Raw genomic sequence first — 21,193 nt, 5'->3', positions numbered from 1 at the left:
AGGTCTGACAGGTCTTTGACCCACTGTGAGTTGATATTTGTGCATGGTGACAAACAGGCATAGGGAAGCCCAGTTTTCCCAACACTAATTATTGAAGAGGCTGTCTTTTATTCCACTGTAGATCTTTGGCTCCCTAGACCAGGCCTGTTTTAAGGAAATACTTCTTCCTCCCCCTCCCCCTTGAAAGACCTCCTCCCTCTCCCTCTTTTTTGCTCCACCCCTTTCCCCTCCCCAGACAAACGGTCTGGGCCCGCAACGGCCTAGAGCGCCCCCTAGAGCCCGTCCCCCCCCATCCTGCCCCGAGCCGGCCCTAGAGACCGGCGCGGGGACGGCCCCGCCCACTCAGGGGGCGGGCTCTCCGCTTTCCCGCGTCCGGCGTCCCCGCCCCGCCCCCTCTGGCTCTGGTTTCCGCCGCTTCGGGCCCTGCCGGACCCCGGGAACCCCGGCGGGGATGCGTCCCCCGGGGCCGTGGTGGCTTCTGCTCTGGCTGTCGCCCCTGGCCACGCGGCCCTCGGGCGTCGAGCGCGAAGAGGCCACGGCGATGTCAGGTAACGCGGGCCCCCGGCCGTGGGCGACCCCGTCTGGGTGATGGGGTCACCGTGGGCGCGGCTCCTGCCGGCCGGGCCCGGCCTTCCCGCTTCCGGGCCCTGGTCTCTGCGGGCCTGCGCACAGGATTGTTGCAAGTTCGGAGCCTGGTGGATCCCCTCCTCCCAGCGTTACGGAGGCGGCCAACACTCAGGAGACGTTCCCTTCGTCCCGTCCCGTAACTAGGCCCTGCCGCAGCCGGCCCAGGTTCTAGACTTGCAGTGTGATTGTTGGCTCGTTTTCCCATTTCCTGGAATTCATTTAGACAAATACTGATTCCGTGCGCCTAGGCAGCGTGCCCCTGTGTTCCTCTCCTGTGGTCTTAACTGTGGGTGAATGTCTAGGTTTGTGTTGTTGTGTAAATAGTTTCTCGGGTTGCATCTAAAACTTTATTACATCAACAGTTATTCTTTAAACTGAAGATTAGAGGAGGTAATCCTTCAGGTGTAGAAAGAGATGGAGAATCTCCTGGACCTGGCCGGTTGTTGTGACCTGGTAAGTGGTCACATGTCATATACAGATAATGATACAGCTGTTGATTTGTGATTTATGCAATATGCCTCCTTTGTGAGAAACAATGTCTGATATCCACTGGTAGGGTTGTAGTATGTTGGTGGGGTGCTCTCAAGATCTTGACACATTAGGGGAAGTCTCAAAATGCAGTTCTAATTACTTGTCATTTGTTGTAAGTTTAACGTTCACTTTGTCATTCAGTCCAAATGCAAGGTGTTGATGGCTCATGTATGCAATCCTAGCTATTCAGAAGGCCAAGATCTAAGGATCACAATTTGAAGCTAGCCTGGCTAGGAAAGTCTGTGAGATTACCATCTCAATGAAACACAAAAATACCAGAAGTGGAGTTGTAGTTAAAGTGATGGAGTGCTAGCCTTAAGCAAGAAATCCCAAGGACAGTGCCCTAGCCCTGAGTTCAAGCCTCAGGACCACCATACACCTACTTTTCACAGATGCACTCAATACAAACTTGCACGTATTGCATTGGACATCTCTTGTGGGAAACCATTAGGTATGAACTTTTAGCCGGACCCACACTGTTCCCAACAAAGTCTGGGTCCTTGTCTAAGGATGAAGGTGAGAATGGATGTTAAATAGGAAAGTTTTAGTTGCTACCACATTAAGTCTACTCACAGGTCAGTCAAGTAGTTTGTTTGCTGCAAATTATGTCTTGGGAAACTCTTAGTTTTCATTGGACAGTACTGGGGTTTGAACTCAGTGCCTCAAGATTGTTAGGCAGGAGTTATACACTGAACCACATCTCCATCCCTCAACATTGTTTATTTTTGAGGTAGATTCACACTTGCTATCTACTCAGGTTGCATGTCTGGACACCACAATTCTGTTTCTCACCACAGCTGAGAAATTGGTGTGTATCATAATGCCCTGCTTGTTTTGATAAGTAGGCTTTTCTGCCAAAAGTCTGGCCTGGAATCACAGCCTTCCCAGTATCATCTTTCTTCTGCCTTAGGATGACGGGCATACACCAGGCCAACTGTTGGTTGAGAAGGAATCTCAATCTTTTCTGTCTGACTGTATTCAAACTGCTATCCTCCTGATCTTAGCCTTCTAAGTAGCTAAGATTATATGTTTTGGGTGTTTTACTAGGCATTAGGCAGCTAAAAGTGTCTCAATCATTGTCTGACCATTTAATAGCCTCATAGGGGTAGCAACCATTTATAATACCATATTAGTAGATTAGAAAAAAGTATAGGTTGTGAGAAATATAACAAGTATACATTGCTGAAAGAAAATGCAACATAGATCAGGCTAAGGAGGAGGGTTCTTGGACATGGCAACAACCACACAATTAGAAGTATCTGTGGACCAACAACTAGAAACTTAGGTTCTAGTTTCAGCTATTATATTCATCCACCAGGTGGTATGACTTTGAACCAGTACCATACTTTATATAGACCATATTTTCTGAATGAGTAAAATGGAGATTCTTTTCTTTTTTGCTGAAGTTTTCAACATTTTCCTCAGGTTTTTCTTTCCCCAGAACTATGCGGAGTTTGAGCTTGAGCTTGAGCTTGAGCTTGCCAGGCAGGTACCCTAACACTGAGCCTGCATCTTCAGCTCCCCATCCCCTTTTAATGTGTGTGGGTGTCCAGTTTATATTAGGCTTCCCATTTTAGCTATAGGCTTTTTTGTCCTGGTTGGCCTCAAACTCCTAATCTAATCTTCCCATATACTTTATAAGACACTGTGTCTACCTATTGGTTGAAAGGAGTTTTTTCAGCTTTTCTGTCTGGGCTGTCTTGGTTCACTAACCTCCCTTTCCTACTCTCCCTAGAAGCTAGAATAACAGACATAAGCCACTAGTGTCTGGCTTTCCTCCCTTTCATTTCCTGATTTCCTTTAATGAACCTAATGCTTATCAAATTTTTGCATTCTCTGTGGCAAAGGTTCTCAATTTTGTTCAAGACATAAGATAAATCTGTGCTTGAGTGTGCATTAGGATGTGTTCATTTCAGTTTTATTCAGTTTGTTTTACCTGGAGCCCTTCTGTGACATGAAAAGCTTGGATTAAGTGACACTTAAGAACCCATACTATTCTGCAATTCTGTCTTGGACTCACACACACCCTCCTATGGAATGGAGAACATTCAGACTGAGGCCAGCTCTCTGCAACTTATTTGGAGGAAAGTCAGAGGCAGTTGGCACAAGAGACACAGGTAGTTGTCTGCCTGAGAGCAAGAGTAATTTCAAGTCAAGTATCACTTGTAATTTGTAACCAGTGAGTGAGGTCCCTAGAAATATTTCTTTTTTTTCCTGCAATGAAGTTCATGTTACAGAAATGGCTTCCCAGGCTTGAATACAGCCAACAACTCATTTCATATCTGCAGCTTTTAAATTCCTCTGTGGCAAAGGAAAAGCTGTATAGGCATTAAAATCAGACCTAAAGGTACATTAGGATGTGCTAATTTTAGTTTCATTCCCATGTTCTTGGAGGAATAAAACTCAGGATTTATATTCAGGTTAAAAACAAGACAAACTGGGGTTATACAATAGAGGAGTTACTTCTGTAACTAACATCTTTGAAAATAACCTATCAAAATTACCAACAAAAATTCTAACTGCATCTGAAACCACTGGGTTTCATAAGTGAAGGTCTATTGGCTTTATGATTTTTGTTTTTCATGATTTTCTTCTTTCCTTTTCTCAAAAGAAACATAGTTATAGTCCAAAGAAAATGGCAGCATGATTTAATAAGTGCTTATATTCTATTACAGTTTTGAGGGTAATTTTTTTTTATAAGAGAACCATAGGAAGTTACATTTTCAGGAGGAACACTGAGGAAATAATTTTTATGGAAGGTGATTTAAGAACTGTTAAGATTTGAGAAGTGTTTGTGTTTTTCATTTTTAGACTGTTCTATAAGTAGGTTTAAGTACTACCTGCACTTTTCAAAAGTTTTGACTGCATATTTTTACCATATGCATGACTAAACTTTTAAACTTTAATATATAATTAGACATATAAAGGAGTAATTTCAGATTTAACTTATTAAATAGGTGGTACAGATGTCCTTTTTAACCATATGTGCAGTAGTGCCCCCTCTTCTGTGGGGAATGCTTTCCAAGACCCTCAGTAATGCCTGGCACGACAGTGTATCTGAACCCCATATTATATGTGTTACGCTTTATTTCTATGTATACGTACTTGCGATGGAGTTTAAATTACAAAGTAGGCACAGAGATGAACAATAACTAATAATAAAAATAGGACAATTTTAACAGTATACTGCAGTTGAAGTTACGTAAAATTTATGAATTGTCTGCTTTGAAATTTCATTTTTAATATTTTTGTCTTATGGTAAACTGTGGTTGACTACAGGTAACTCAAACCATGGAGAATGAAACTGCAGATGAAAAGAGGGACTATTGTAGTTCTAAGATTAGTTTAATATTTATAAATTGAGTTGCATTTAAAGTGACTGTATGTTACTGGTTCAGGTAATCCTGTTTTGAACTTTGGGGACAATGTCCAGAAGTATACTCTTCTCCAGAAGTCAGGTGTGCTGGAAGGACCAAAGGGCCTCCTGAGGACTGAGGACTACAACTGAGGAGTTAAGGAAGGGGGTGCTCTTAGAGACTGCCTTGCCATAGTCAGGATAGCACCCGCCCCCCCTCCCAACCCCCACCCCCACCCACTGTGGGGATGTATTTTAGCCTCAAGTGAAAATAGCTGTCCCTTTTCAGGTATTATTCCCTTCCACCCAAATGAATGATGATATTACAATGGGATACATTATGTGGGGATTGTTGTGATACATTTGAGTCTGCCTACATCTGCCACCAGGAGGTTTCATTGGATCAGGATTAGACAGGAATTTAGGTTCCACAAAAGAAAAGTGAATGCATATATGAAAATTGAACTCACCCCTGTTCTTTCTTTCTTTCTTTTTTTTTTGGGGGGGGGGTCTGGTCATGGGCCTGAACTCTGGGCCTGGGTGCTGTCCCTCAACTCTTCAGCTCAAGGCTAACGCTCTACCACTTGAGCCACAGTGCCACTTCTGGCTTTTTTTTCTACTTATGTGGTGCTGAGGAATCGAACCCAGGGCCTCATGCATGCAAGGCAAGCGCTCTACCACTGAGCCACCTTCCCAGCCCCTCACCCCTGTTCTTTCACAAACTTCTTCCCATCCAGGTGAAAGGCCTCATGATCTCTCCACTTATCCAAACCTTCACAGCCTCTCATTCTCCTTCAAAGCCTGTTGAGTTCATTTTCTAAGAGTTCTTGAATCTATGCTTTCTCCTTCTTCAGCTCATAGTTCAGTAATCTGGGGTCCTTCCCTTGTCGTTTCAGGCTAGAAGTGATACAAGCTTCCTGCTGATGTGGGTGCCTGGGAATATCACAAAGCCTCATAATTGGTGCCTTAATTCTGTCCACCACCTTACTGAAGTCTTCAATTAAGCTCTTTTTAGTGTCCACAGTTTCCTGTTAAGATTTTGAAACTTACCTGAAGTCCTTCAGTGCTGTGCTTTCAGGATGAAATCTGTGTTCTTCTGTCATAGTAACCACCGCTTGCTTCTATAGCTGTGAGTGCTATTCTGTTGCTGGACCCCCATCCATTTCGCTTACCCCTAAAAGAATTCCTCCCATAATCTGCCTCATTTTCTGTCCCCTCAACCCAATTCTTATTGCCTCCAACTGATTCCATCAGTCCTCTATACCCATATTTCATCTTTTCTGGGAATCTGCCTTTAATTCTGCCCTCTACTTCAGAATTGAAAGCAAGCTTTTCTCTATGCCCAGAGCATATCCTTCATGTATCATAGAAGTATTGACACTGATTTTGATATTTTCTGTATGTATCTTTGTAGGTTGAAAAGACTATAGGGCTGTAATTGGAATTTATTGATTTTGAAATATTAAATTATTTCTGAGTAAATTTTTTAAAAAGATTCTGGCAATAAAATATTTAGAAAACCATTTCTTTTTTTATCTTAGTTCCAAGATGTAAAGCTTTGAAGGAAACAGATAAAATTATAGCTTCAGAGTCAGACTGTTACTGCTACAATCAAATGTCCCAAATGAAGTGGACATATATGTGGTCAACAGTACAGGTAAGGGCCCAATTTTAAATCATGTCTGAAGGACAGGGAATGAAAATGTATTTTGAAAATAAAAAGTACATTTTGTATGGACATATAGCTGAGTGTCAGGATGAAAGCTGTCATGAGGGTCACACATGGTGACCCATGGATGGTGATGTGGGAGGGGACATTAACTCTTCCATATGTTTCTCTACCCCTTCTCAGACCATTCAAAACTAACATGTAATCAGTGTGTCTTCTTCGTGGAAGGATAGAGCATTAAAAAGAGCGATCAGAATCGTTCTTAGTGAGAGAAGATGACATTTAAGAAAGATTTTAATACAGTGAGATACTGAAGAGTGAACCCAGGGAAAGAATATTCTAGATTAAGGGTACGGCTTGAACATTATACCAGGAAGCACATGACACTTATATGTCCCATTTCCAATACCATAGACTCTTAAATCACTTGATTAAGGTGTGGTATCTGGCAGGTCCGCCTACTTTAAAATGACTAATTTCATTAATGGGTGAGTAGTTTGAGGAGATAATTTGAAGCAATAATTTGTAGGTACTCTGTTCCTCATCAAACTTAAACTCCCTAGTTTTATCATTCATTGGTATTGTTTACCTGATTCAGCTAATATTCTAATTCCATTATTCTTTTACAAATATTGGCATTTCACCATACAGAAGTGTTTTTTCCTCCTATTAATTAACAGTTTCATGAATTGCCAGATTATTTTGTGGATTTTCATTAGGTATTTTGAAACTCATAGTCTCCTAAATTTGGACAGAAGAATTCTTTTGAGGTAGTTCCTTTAACTCATGACTCATTTTTTATTGCTTCTTTATTTTCTAACAAAAAGATGTTGCATGCTTATGTTGTGTTTTCCTGGACCCAACCTTGCAATACATTTCATTTGTGGAGCATTAAATATTAGTTGTTTATTACAATTAAGATACCACTGTTATATATATGAACACTCATACACCTGCATATACATATGTTTCTATCTCTTATTCAAAGTCATGAGTTCTGCTAAAAGAAACAGTAGTAGGAATTAAATATTTATTTACAATGTTTTATCTGTTGGTCAAGGATGTAATTTTAATATTGTGGGAAAAAATTACTTGGGCTAATTATTCTTACCTACCCTGTCCAAATGGCTATATTATTCACTAAAAGTATAGTTTGTTTTTTGTGCTGGTCCTCGGGCTTTGAACTTAGGGTCTGGGTGCTGTCCCTGAGCTTTTATGCTCAAGGCTAGCACTCTACTACCTGAGCCACAGCTCCACTTCTGGCTTTTTGGTGTTTAATTGGAGATGAGTCTCCGGAACTTTTCCTGCCTGGGTTGACTTTGAACTGTGATCCTTAGATCTCAGTCTCCTTCCTAAGTTGCTAGAACTACAGATGTGAGCCACATGCACATAGTTGTTTTTATTTGTATTCATTTCAAATTTTTATTAACATCATGGTTGATTTCAATATTTTTAAATATATAAAAATTAAAATACCTTACAAGTTAAAACTCTCCATAAACTGGGCACTGGTGGCTCACATCTGTAATCCTAGCTACTCAAGAGGCTGAGGTCTGAGGGCTGGGGTTGGAAACCAGCCCAGGCAGAAAAGTCTGTGAGATTCTTATCTCCAATTAACCACCAGAAAACTGGAAGTGGTACTGTGACTCAAGGTAATAGAGGACTAGCCTTGAGCAGAAGAGCTCAGCGACAACTCCCAAGCCCCAAGTTCAAGCCCCATGACTGGAAAATAATAAAATAAAAACTCTCCACAGAAGTATTCTCAGAGAAGCTGGGTGCCGGTGGCTCATGCCTGTAAACCTAGGTACTCAGAAAGCTGAAATCTGAGGATCACAATTCGAAGCCAGCCTGTGTGGGAAAGTCCATATGACTCTTCTCTCCAGTTAACCACTGGAAAATCAGAAGTGGTGCATGGGTCAAAGTGGTAAGAGCACTAGCCTTGAGTTAAGGGACGGTGTCCAGGCCCTAAGTTCAAACCCCGTGACTGACAAAACAAAACATATTTTCAGAGAAATACCACTCATCCTCATTTCTTCTATTTATTCCAACTCTTATAGGCAAGCAATCATAGTTTCTGGTGTCTTTCCTATGTTCCTTCTTGCAAAAATAAGCAGCAATGCATTTTTATATGTGGAGAGCTGAAAATCAAGAGACAGAGAATTTAGATAGAGAGGAGAAAAGGACTGCATTAATTTGTTTTTACTATTATGAGGAAATAATGGAAGCCAACTTGATTTTAAAGAAAAAGGTAACTAGGATCTGAGGTTGTGTTCTGATCCTTCTTCAGTGGACATAATAAGAAGAGCTGGAAGTATACCTGCTCAGTTGATCCAGAGGAAGGAAGTGCTTTTCCTTTTTACTTTTCTTTTTCGTTTCTTTCTTTTTTTTTTGTTTTTTTTTTTGTGGTACTCAGGATTTGAACTTAGGGACTAGTACTTGCTAGTTTGACCTGATGGCTGCAGAGTAGCCTCTAGCCCTGTTTTTCACTGGTTATTTTTAGAATAGAACTCACATGTGAACTACAGTCTGCCAGTGTCTCCAGACTTTTCTGTCTGAACTGATCTGATACTATCATCCTTCTAACCTCAGTTTTCCATGTAATGTAGGATGACAGTGTGTGCCACTGCACCCAGCTGTGGATTAAGAATGGCTCCACAAACTTTTCTACCCAGGCTGGCCTGAACTGCAGCCCTCTTACTCTCTGCCTCTCAAGTAGCTAGGATAATAGGCATGAGCCACTAGAGCTCTGCTGAAGTGGTTTTTCTTAAGCACTGAAGAAGAGGGTAGAGATATAGACGCTATTTCTCTTATCTTTATGGCCAGATAGTTTTCTTTCTATCTGATCCATTTTCTGTATGCCTCTTGGCCACAATGACTTGCTGGAAGAAAAGTTAAGTCAATCACAACTCCTGTCAGAAATGTCCACTTTCAAACATGTCTGTGTACCAGCATGTGCTTAGACTAAATGTAGGTATGAAAGGTCTACCTTGGGACCAGAAACCAGTCATGTGCATCTACATATTCTTTCCTTAATCCAATTTTGGGCTCACCTTGTTCTTCTTAGGCTTATGAGAAGCATTTTACTTCTGTGCTTATGGATTTATTTGTTCTTGTTTTGTAGGTGACAATTAACAGCTCAAGCATGCTCAGTATTGAATATATCACAGGCAGTCATAATTGCCAGTATCCAGATACCGTTGTATCTTTTATCAAATGTGTGATTCATAACTTTTGGGCACCAAAGGAGTCTAAAGAATTAACTATAGTCATCAGCCCATATGGGGAGACTGTGTGTTTCTCAGTAAAGCCTGTCAGGAAGATACTCGTTTATACAATAAGCATGAATCGAAATAGTAAGTTTATTTTTATTCTTTCTGAATTCAGTTTTTCTGCAATCACATTCAATAAGTGGATATGTCTTTTCTTTCAGCAGCAGTACATTGACACAAAATGTTCATTGTGTGTGTGTCTTTTGTTTTTCTTCCAGTTGTAGATTTCAAACTCTTCCTTGTGTTTGTGGCAGGCATTTTCCTTTTCTTTTATGCAGAGACCTTGAGTCAGTAAGTATTCATTTTTACAGTCTTGATATTGTTATTTGAAAGGTATTTGGGTTGTTTTTAACTCTAAGGTAAATATTTCCTACTACTTGGCATTTGTAGTTCTTATTTAGGTTTTGCAATGACAGGTCTGAAGGTAGTATTTGAAAGATCTTGATGGATAGAACAGTTACTTGTACATACAAATGGTACAAAGTGCTTTTGCATACATTATTTTATGTATTAACATTTTTATTAGACCTCATAACTATGTGAGCTCTATATTGCTGCTTTTATTTTATCAATGAGAAAATCCTTATCCATCATTTCACAACTAGTTTTTCTCGGGGCCATAATTCAGCTCAGGTTTTATGAGCTTGCTCTCTCTGTTAGATGTATTTCCTAGATTTATGACTGATATAGAAGGTTGAATATAACAAATATCTACCTCTTGCATAAGAACAATATTTTGATATTTCGTTTCTTCCAGTTTCTTTAATGCAAACACTTTCCAGTGTTTTACTTCTTGCTCTGCTAGCTAGAACCCAACATTCATCAGCCATCCCTAACCTTGTTTATTTTTTAACTTTTTCTTAGAGAATAAGTCAAGTATGTTCAATATCATTCATAAATATAAACTGGATAGTAAGTACATGGGAAGGGTTAAGATTGGACTCTTGAGGAGCTGATCTGTAATCCTGAATCCTCCAGCTACCAGATGTTGTCTTGGACAGGTCTTTTACCTTCTTAGTCTTTAACTTCTTGGTTTTCTCTATATAAAACTTAGACATGGATAGCTGTGAATGCATGGTAATACATGATAATGCCTGGTTATTACTGTTGAATCATATTTTCAATATTAAAGATAACTCAGACATTCTGTTTTGAGTTAGTACCAAGCTTTTTGCCATAAATTTCCAAATACTAATTTCAATTTTAAGAATATAGGATGTGCTGGGCACCCATGGCTTATGCTTCTAACCCTAGCTACTCAGGAGGCTGAGATCTGAGGATCGTAGTTCAAAGCCAGCCTGTTAGGAAAGTCTGTGAGGCTCTTATCTTCAGTTAGCCAGAAAAATAAGCCGGATGTAGAGTGGTGGCTTATGAGGTAGAATTCTTGCCTTGAGTGAAAAAGCTCAAGGCCAGTGCTCAGGCTCTGAGTTCAAGCCCCATGATAGGTACAAAGAAAAAGAAAGAAAGAAAGAAAGAAAGAAAGAAAGAAAGAAAGAGAGAGGGAGAGAGAAAGAAAAGAAAGAAAGAAAAGAAAAGGAAGGAAGGAAGGAAGGAAGGAAGGAAGGTAGAATGTAATTAGACTTGCCTTCTGAGTTTTTCATTCTTGTTATACCTTATAACTATTGTTGCTGTGTTAAACATGTTTTTCATAGTAAACATGTTGGTTGATTTTAAATGGCTTTTATCTGCTTGTTTTGACAGAAGCCCTGTTTTCTATTACTCTTCAGGGACCATGCTAGGTATTCTAATGACATTAATCTTTGTCCTGCTGTTGATGAGACAATATATTCCTAAGGTAGGAATACTCTGTGCAGTTGAACTTTTAAAAAAAGGGAACCAAAATGTCATAGATAGGAAAAGCATCAAATTAATTCATGTTATGATAGTTCCTAACTCAAATTGTTCCTCTGTATAAACTAACTTCAAAATGTATTCCTTTCTGGAGAGTCCATTTTTATGTTTATTGGTAATGTTTAGGCTTACCTACTATGTATTAAGGTTTGATGACTTTTTTTGAGACCTTTATATGTTTGAGGTAGTATGAGGTTTGTGGTTTTTTGTTTTTTTTGTCGGTCATGGCGCTTGAACTCTGGTCCTGGGCGCTGTTCCTGAGCTCTTCAGCTCAAGGCTAGCACTTACCATTGAGCCACAGTGCTACTTCTAGTTTTCTGGTGGTTAACTGGAGATAAAAGTCTCATGGATGTTCCTGACTGGGCTGGCTTTGAACAGCGATCCTCAGATCTCAGCCTCCTGAGTAGCTAAGATTACAGGTGTGAGCCACCAGTGTCCAGCTTTTTTTTTTTTTTTTTTTTTTTTTTTTAATGAGTGAAGAGACTGATTCTATATTGAGTGAAAACTTTTCTTATCTTGGCAGAACTAGAAAACTAATGTTGCTGAACCTTCAGGGCATTGAAAAACTACATTGCTAACTCTGGGGATTTCTCCTGTTCACCAATACACCTTTAGTAATATTTTGAATTTAGTTGAGAATAAATAAGTATGAATTCATAGTGGTAATGCTACAATCACCAATTAAAGTTTGAAACATCAACCTTATTTTGAGATAGCTTTTTTCTTAATAGTGCTTCTCCTCCTTTCCTGTGCCTCCTAGCCACCTACGGTCTCTTGTTAAAATTCTGGTTTAGTAGAGGCTTACATTTCCGGTGAGCTTCTGTGTGATACTGATCTTTCTGTTTTGTGGGCCATGCTCTGAACAGCAAACCTCCAGAAGGATTCTAAAGTTGACTTCAGTTTGAGATAGAAGTTTCTAATACAAAGGGTTTATTTGTTTGCTTCTATTTTTATGAGAGTAAGTGAACCAAAAAAAAATTGTGTCATTTATTTTCTTCCATACACAGTATAGCACCTTTGGGGCTCTAATGGTTGCTTGTTGGTTTGCTTCAGTTTATTTTGTATGCCAGTTGATGGAAGATCTGAAGTGGCTCTGGTATGAACACAGAATGTATCTATTAGGTAGGTAAATGTCTTAAAAAACACATTCTGTAATTGGTGAAGCTTTAAATTAAAGTAAAACTAGAGAGACTTTTTGACATGCCTTTCCAGCATCTAGATTTTTATTTTAAATTAAGGTGAGAGTGCTATTAAAAATAATATATTTTTTATTTTATTCCCATACTTGGTGGTTTCATTTCATTTAGATCTTATTTTAAACTGTTTCTCAATAATCTTAGTTTTCTAATCTAGTGATCAAAAAAAGCAGAAATAACAGATTTCTCCCATTTGACTGAATGCACTTCTGAAGTTGGTTAAGTTCTAATTACATTTAACTTGTGTGTGTGTGTGCGTGTGTGTGTGTGTGTGTGTGTGTGTGTGTGTGTGTGTGTGTGCGCGTGTGTGTGTGTGCTGGTCCTGGGGCTTGAACTCAGGGCCTGGACATTATTTCTGAGCTTTTTGGCTCAAGGCTAGTGTTCTACCACTCGAGTACAACTCCATTTCCAGCTTTTTGATGGTTAATTGGAGACTCAGGGACTTTCCTGCAGGGGCTGGCTTCAAACTGTGATCCTCAGATCTCACTCTATTGAGTAGCTAGGATTACAGGTATGAACTGTCAGTGCCCAGCTGTAACCATTTTTTAAAAACTTATACATGACTCCTTATTTTCTTTTTCTTGATACTTTAAGTATGAAAGATAAGACATTATAAATGTAAATGACCAATGAAAACAACTTTTCAGAAACAGGCTAAAAAAATTAGTTTACCTCATTTTAGGCTACAAAAAAAGTCCTTTTTGCTTGTTTTTCTTAGGAAATAATGGATGCTGAGAGAACTGTTAGTACCAAGTCTCTTGTATAACACTTCTAAAATAAAAGCAATTTTTGTTGTACTTGAAAATTTTGTTTTAGCTCATTTTTCTTTTTTCTGTTAAAGTATTTTAGAGTAAATTAAAATCACATTTCCCTAAATATTTACCTATTCAATACCATATTTCTATGTGATCAACTAACTTTCATTTTATTCTTTGATGCTGGAGGCTGAATGAACCTAGATTCAAGTATGGTAAGCATGTGCTCACCACTAAGCCATAGGCTCAGCGCCGCTATTACATTTTTTTATTACATTTTTTTTGGGGGGGAGGGAGGTCTGGTTATGAACTCTGGGCCTGGGTGCTGTCCCTCAGCTCTTCAGCTCAAGGCTAGTGCGCTACCACGTGAGCCACAGCGCCACTTCCTGCTTTTTTCTTTTTGCTCATGTGGTGCTGAGGAATCGAACCCAGGGCCTTACGCATGCAAGGCAAGTGCTCTATCACTGAGCCACCTTCCCAGTCCCTTAAATTTTTTAAAGTAATAATTATATGAAATTATTTTAAACAGGCCATCTTAAATTTTTTCCAGTTGTCTTTAATGGCTGATGTATATAAACGAGGATATAGTGTGGAACCACATTTTGTATCAGTTATGTTCTGCAAATCTCCTTTAATCCTTAACAATTCCTTTTTTGATCACATTGGTATGAGGAGGAGAGTGAACTAATTGTCCTATAAACTGGTTGCATTCTGGATTTGTCTGATGACTCCTTTGTAGCATAATTTAACTTGTTCCTCTCTCTGCCATGTTTCCTGTAAACAGGAAATTAGATCTCAAGAATTTCTTAGATGCAAATCACTTTTCATGATTATGTTAGAGGCATTAGAATGCACTTAGAGGCAACGTGTATTTCACATTGGATGCCAGCTGAGACATAATATTACATGGTCACTCCATTAGTAATGATGGGCTGATCTTTGGATTAGATTAAGAAGATGTTCATCTGATCAATTCCACCACTGTTGAAACAATATTTTCCTTTTGTGACCAGAAAACAAGCAACCATGGTAACATATACCTGTTTTAGACATTTGACTACAACCAGACATGCTTAAGTGTCATCCTAATAATTATTACATATCCTAACTTGTTACAAAAGCCATTCAAGTGTCTCCTTCAGGAGAAATTACCAGCTCTATATATGCTGTTTGTCAACTTTACTTCATTGGGACAGCACAAAACCAAACCAAACCAAACAAACTAAGGTTGTTTGATAGATTTTACCTTTAAGTCAAGGCTCTCATAGATTTTGCCCATAACTTTTCAAGTTCAAATTTACATTATTATACCTTGTGCTTTTCCAGGCTACATTTTGGTAGTTGGATTTTTCAGCTTTACTGCATGTTACAAACACGGGCCCCTTGTTGATGACAAGAGCAGAAGTCTGCTGACATGGACACTATGGCTTCTCTCCCTGGTTCTCATCTATGCTGGGATGGCCATGCCTCAGTGTGCTTATGCAGTTATGGTCTTCCTCCTGTCTTCCCAGTGCCTGTGCTACCCACTGAAAGCATTCAGTTATATGAGACGGTGTGTATCTTTTGTTACTACTGAATTTGACATTTTATGCCCTGGTTTGGCTTCTTGTTTTGGGAGACATTTTTGAGCACTATTTGCTATCATAATTAAATACATTTAATCTGGAGATATCACTGTAAGAACTCTGAAGATTAAACATCTAAGCATCTGATCCCACTGTCTTCTGAGTTGTGCCACCAATTGCTTGGTACTTAGAACTCACTCAGAATTCACTAAAATCAGTGGTGAAATGTCTTGGGCTGAGCTTACTTAAAAAATTGATTTCATTCTTCATTTCCTTAAAGACAAAAACTGTGCTTATAACAGTGGGGCAGAGGAAAGGATCATAAATAATTGCAAATTGCAGTCCATTATTAAGGATTTTCTTTTAAGACTATGCATTTCCTAAGTGTAGAAAGAAAGATAAGGTAACATTGTTTTGTCTCTCCTCAGTCACAGGGTCTGAGCATCGGTTTTTGTGTCAGGTATACAGGGAGATAATCCCTGCTTTTGAGGTCTACCTGCAGAGACACTTATTTCTATATCTCCTTTACTGGGGCTTGAACTCAGAACTTCATGCTTATTAGGAAGGTACTGTACTGCTGAGCCATACCTGTAGCTCCTTTTGGTGCTAGTTAGTTTTGAGATTGGGTCTTACTTCCTGCCCAGAAATATGCCTGGACCTTGATCTGCCTATTTTAGGTTTCCTGTTCTACCTATGATGACAGGTGTACAGTACTGTATCAAGCTTCTTTGGTTAAGACAGTTTCCCCAATTTCTGTCTGGGCTGTCTGCAAACTGCAATCCTCTCAATTTTATCCTCCCAAAAAACGAGGATAGGCATGGAGCAGTGCACCCAGCTATGGGTTGAGAAGGGATCTCATGAACCTTTCTACCTGGGCTGACCTTTAACCACAATTCTCCTGTTTTTAGCCTCCTAAGTAGCTAAGTTTGTACATTAATCACCGGTACCTGGAACGTGCGTGCGTGCGTGCGTGCATGCGTGTGTGTGTGTGTGTGTGTGTGTGTGTGTGTGTGTGTGTGTGTGTGTGTGTGTATGCATGTGTGTGTTTGATTGTCTGTCTGTCCTGGGGCTATAACTCAGGGCCTGGGCACTGTCCCTGAGCTGTTGTACTCAAGGCTAGCACTCTGCCACTTGAGCCACAATTTTCCTTTGGCTGATAAGAGTCTCATGGACTTTCCTGCTCTGAGTCTTCTGAGTAGTTAGGATTACAGATGTGAGACATCAGTGCCCAGTGATTTCTGCATTTTTTAAGCTTTAAGACAAACCTTGCCTGGGGACTAAAGAAAGTCTAGGAAAGCATCCTAGGAGGAGCTATCACTGAGCTGGATCTTAAATAATGAACCAAAATAGTCTAGTGAATAAATGTGGATGAATAAATCCATAAGTAGCTTGATGAATAGGTGGGCTTGGGCTGAATTAGGCTGCATCACGGGCCATCCTGAGAATCTAGTCTGGCTCTGAACACAGTGGACTTATTTCAGTAGTCTTCTGATACTGCCTGGTCAGAAGTTATAAATCCAAATGTGTCCAGATAGGGGGAAAGCAGAGTGATCCTGAGGACTGAAATTCTGCACTGTATCCTCATGAAAAAGGAGGCATGACCACTCATTTTGAGCTGATAGTTGCCTGGTGGGAATATGGTCTTGCCTTGCCAGAATCTTCTGGCTTTCTAGATGTGGATTGCCATGAGAGTATGAATCCTCACAAGTTTTAAATATTGGCACCTAATCCAACTAAAGTAAAGATACATCCAATGAACAAACATCAGAGGAGACTGTAAGTACACATGGGCTGGTGGGATTTGGCCTGGTGTCTTTCTACACAGCTAGGAGGGTAGAGGGAGAAGCCCCTGTGGCAGGAAACTTATCCTTAGCTATCACCTGTGATCCCACAAGGACTGATGAGGACCTGACTTAGAGTGAAATGATGGCTTAAAAAGAGAGCTGGTGGATGTTGAATAAAACTGGCCATAGCAAGGAATTGCCCAAGTCCATGCAGTGAGTAAGCTGACAGCCAGGGCTGATCCCAGTCTTTTGGCTCAGAGGCCACAGTTTCATGAAGAGGCATTTGAACTGGGTTAGAAACTCATAAAAGAAGGAGATAATGTCTCTTGTTCCTTAATCCAGTTCATCAACAGTCAGATTTAAGGTTTAAGAAAAAAAATTTAAGAAAAAAAATTCAATGAGGTTTTGGAAATCTTTGCTTAGACATAAAACCATACCAAGACATAAAAACATCACTGATAAATATTACACAAATACCTAAAACATTTTTATCATTATTACTCTATGGTATTCTTGGATTATTAACTTTTCTGAAATTTATAATTTTCCTGGTAGAAAAAATTCCAGTCATGTGCCTCTCAACATGCAGTGAAAGAATGAATATGTTTTTGTACATAAAAGACTTTTTCTGTTTTCCTTGAGCGTAGTCTCATTTGCCACCACTAGGTGGAAGTGCTACCCCACAATCCAGCTTGATTTACACAGAGTAAGTGATGAGTGTGGTCCTAATGGAGCTCTGTAAAAGGACATAGGAGTTCATTTTGATTAGCATTGTCTTATATGATCTTATGCATATAGCTATTAAGCCCTTGCAATTCTCTCCTAAGAATATCATCCTTTGTTCTCACTATGTTTATGTTTGGATTGTTATTTAATTAATCATGTCCAAGTGTAATTATTTGTCTTTTACTTTTTGGATTGACCTGTAGATTTATAGGCACATTCTAGATACTACAAATGAGGGAAATGATGTAGCCTTTGTTTCTCTGGGTCTAGCTTACTTTGCTTAGTATAATTTTTTCCAAGTCCTTCCGTGTCCTTACAAATGCTTTGTGCATAAGATTATATAAAATGAACTCCAAGAAATTAAAGAGGTTTTTTTAAATACTGTTTTGAGTTCTTTTTTTTTACTTCTCTTTTCTTCTTTCCTTTTTTTCTATGGTTTATACCCTTCTGTTTTTGATTTCTGTATCCTTTGTCTTGTATATAAGTTTATCTGATTTGGGGAGGGGAAGGCAAAGCACAGAAAGGTGGGACAAAGGGTTAACCAATTCAGCAGTGAACCCCCCTAGACACGATGTTGGAAATGAACTATACAACTTTGGGGGGAGGAAAGTCGGGAGGGGAAAAACAGGGAGAGAATGAGGGTGGGGGTGACACTGCTCAAAAGGAAATGTACTCATTACCTGACTTAATGTAACTGTAACCCCTCTGCTCCTCTCCTTTATAATAAACATGTTTTTAAGCTTGCTTTTCTTTGTACCTAAGAAAAACAACAGTCCTAGCACAAGAGTGCAGACTTTTAATTATCTGAATGTGTAGCTAAAAATTACAAAGGTGGGCTCAGTGCCCGTGGCTCACTCTTGTAATCCTAACTACTCAGGAGGAGGTTGAGATCTGAAAATCTGAAGAAGCCAGCCTGGGCAAAAAAGTCCTTGAGACTCTCATCTCCAATTAGCTAACAGAAAACTGATAGTGGAGCTGTGGTTCAAAGTAGTACAGTGCTAGCCTTGAGCAGAAAGGTTCAGGGACAGACCCCCAGACTCTTGAGTTCAAACTCCACAACCGATCAAAAGAAAAAATATTAGAGGTGGAAAATGTCCCACTCAGAAACTGATTTTCAAAGGCTTTAGAACATTCCTTATAAACAGAGAAGCATACATTAGGCTGAAACTGTATGTTGCTATGCTGCAGTCATAGTAATGACCATGGGAAAGTACAGTATAGAGATGTGTTTATATAAATCCTAAGGATTGAATTGGGCAGTAATCTGGCAACCAAATGCCACTTGTTTTAGGAAACTGAAGCGGTGGTTTAAATCAGAACGATTGGTATTTAAGTATCTCTCAGATGAAGAGTACAGAGAACAAGCTGAGGCCGAAACAAACAGCGCTCTGGAGGAGCTTCGCCATGCCTGCTGCCGTCCTGACTTTCCTTCCTGGCTGGCTGTCTCCCGACTCCAGGCTCCTAAAAAGTAAGTCCTACCCAGCTCCTGCAGCCACAACTTGGGTTCCTATTAATGTGAAACTCCTCATCTGTAAAACAAGCTATTTCCTTGGAACATAGATACTGTCAAAGTTATCTGAGGTTTTTTTTTCCTCAGTGTTGACTTTGTAGAAACTATAAGTAAATATTGATCTGATGTGTCATATTGGTCTGTTGTTAGGTACTGACATTAAGCAATGAATAATAAAACTAAACTTATAAAAATGGAGAAGGAATTAGCAAACAGGTGTGGGCACATCTCACTGTACTTAAATCTGGCCTCTTCTCTACCCTTTCCCCAAATCGTTACCTCCAAAAAGATCACATAAGCCATTTCCCTCTCTATTCACAATGTAAATGTGACTTTTATTGACACAAAGTCAAATTTAATTAAAGGGAGTAAATAGGGCACACAATTTTCTTCCAAATAAACCTTTGTAATTTTTTTTTTATTAGATTTGCAGACTTTGTTCTTGGAGCAAGCCACTTAACACCTGATGAAATCAGGCTGCATGAAGAACAGTATGGCCTCGGAGGTGCCTTCTTGGAAGAGCAGCTCTTTAGTCTACAGACTGACAGTCTACCAACAAGTTGACTTCAGTTTGGTCAAGGAAGTGGGAAATGGCAAGGAGCTTATTACAGTTCTGATAATCAGTGGAAGAAGCATGTACTATGGACAAAAAAACCCACACACACTAGAAAGGAAAATTAACCTGTATTAAAGAGAACTTACTATTTTTGGCAAATTCAGCTACTAGTTGTGCTATAGGTGGGCTTCCGGAATCAATGATAGTTATTGCCACTCTCCTTGAATGTAGACTAATTAAGAACAACGGAAATTTCTTGATGCATGAACAGGTACCCAGGTACCTTCTCCATATCAAAATGCTAAATCCTTTCTTAAGAAAGACTGCATTACTATTCATACATTTCACCACTGTCAGTGGTGGGAGTGATCTGATATATGCTGGACTAATGTTTTCCAAAAAGTACAGAATACTAATAAGTGTTAGTAAACAAATTCAACAAAGAGTCATACAAAATTAAATATGTTGCAGGACTTTAAGGCTTTAAGGATATTAATGTATTGTGAGTCTATAGGTTTTTTTACTTCATTTGACCACAGACTTTATTTATGAGATTAATGATCTTTGGAACACATGTTTGGAAATTACAGTGATGGTGGAATTGAAGCTTAGAGATGGTAAATAAATTATTCAAGACCTCAGAGCTGTTTGAAGGCAGCACTGGCAGGACTCCAGCCCTGGTGTGTCCTATGACTCATGTAAAAGCTGGAGCACCATTTTCTTACAGCCTTGGGTCTCTTGGCATCTTTTTAATATCTTATATTGGCCAACCAGTACTTGATAACTGTGATAAAGGGAAACAAGATTATATTTTAAAGTTTTGGTAAGATTTTTATGCATATTTAAGGATTAGACATTGAGAGGCTGCTACACTTTTTGTGTATATTGATATTGAAGGCATTTAATCTTTTGTGGCATTTTGTGATTCATTTAAAAAAAATTGTTTTTGTTTTTCTTTTTCCTTCAAACAAATGCTCAATAGCCAACTACTCTGACTGCTAAAGTTGCAGGCATGGGTTCCAGTCCAGGAAGAGTGCTGGCGCGAAGGCCTGGCTGGGGTGGTGAATCCAGTGACTTGCAGCAGGTGGTGTTGGTGCCATTGCATGGTTGCTTTTTTTTTTTTTTGGGGGGGGCGGTGGGGAGTAGGGGTGGGGGGACACCAGTCATGGGGCCTGAACTCTGGGCCAGGGCGTTGTCCCTCAGCTCTTCAGCTCAAGGCTAGCGCTCTACCACTTGAACCACAGCGCCACTTACGGCTTTTTTCTTTTTGCTTATGTGGTGCTAAGGAATCGAACCCAGGGCCTCATGAATGTAAGGCAAGCGCTCTACCACTGAGCCACCTTCCCAGCCCTTTTTTTAAATTTTTATTTTTTTTGTCAGTTGTGGGGCTTGAACTCTGGGCCTGGGCGCTGTCCCTCAGCTCTTCAGCTTGAAGTTGGATTCTCCTGGTTCTCTGGAGAGTAACATCTTGTGCTGCCTGCTAGGTTACACGGATACTAGTTTTTCTGCTCTTATCATCATGGTGGCAGAGCCTGTTTTGTTACACCTCTCTTTTAACTCTAGCAGGCAATGCCTGCTAGTTACAGCTCCACAGCAGGCCACCACAGTTTCTATCTTCAGGTTCTAGAAAAATGAAATCCATGGCAATGAGGCATGAGTGTGAAAGTATGTAATAACTCAAGTGAGAAGAAAAGAAACAGCATTTACCAGACAAGCAAAGTCCCAATAGAAGATGAATCTACTCGTGTGTGTGTGTGTGTGTGTGTGTGTGTGTGTGTGTGTGTGTCCTGTGATGGGAT

The 21,193-nt window shown here is 39.7% G+C and overlaps 1 protein-coding gene across 2 annotated transcripts; it reads left to right on the top strand.

The window, feature by feature from the left end:
* The first annotated feature begins 416 nt into the window (after positions 1-416).
* Nemp2 (nuclear envelope integral membrane protein 2) lies at positions 417-20,304 on the top strand. Of its 2 annotated transcripts, XM_069995671.1 has the most exons (10): positions 471-548; positions 990-1,080; positions 6,055-6,170; positions 9,304-9,535; positions 9,670-9,742; positions 11,153-11,246; positions 12,310-12,424; positions 14,580-14,805; positions 18,620-18,796; positions 19,264-20,304. In XM_069995671.1, exons 3-10 carry the CDS (start codon positions 6,129-6,131, stop codon positions 19,400-19,402), a joined length of 1,098 nt encoding a protein of 365 aa, XP_069851772.1. In that variant the 5' UTR covers positions 471-548; positions 990-1,080; positions 6,055-6,128; the 3' UTR covers positions 19,403-20,304. The 2 variants fall into 2 exon arrangements, with proteins under 2 accessions (XP_069851771.1, XP_069851772.1); XM_069995670.1 differs by lacking the exon at positions 990-1,080 and having other exon boundaries at positions 417-548.
* The last annotated feature ends 889 nt before the right edge of the window (positions 20,305-21,193 follow it).

Source organism: Dipodomys merriami, unplaced genomic scaffold (genome assembly GCF_024711535.1).
Source record: "Dipodomys merriami isolate MVZ:Mamm:240054 unplaced genomic scaffold, mDipMer1.0.p SCAF_49, whole genome shotgun sequence".
Lineage (NCBI taxonomy): Eukaryota > Metazoa > Chordata > Mammalia > Rodentia > Heteromyidae > Dipodomys > Dipodomys merriami.
The sequence above is the reverse complement of the archived record's forward strand: the minus strand, read 5'-3'. Positions and strand labels throughout refer to the sequence as shown.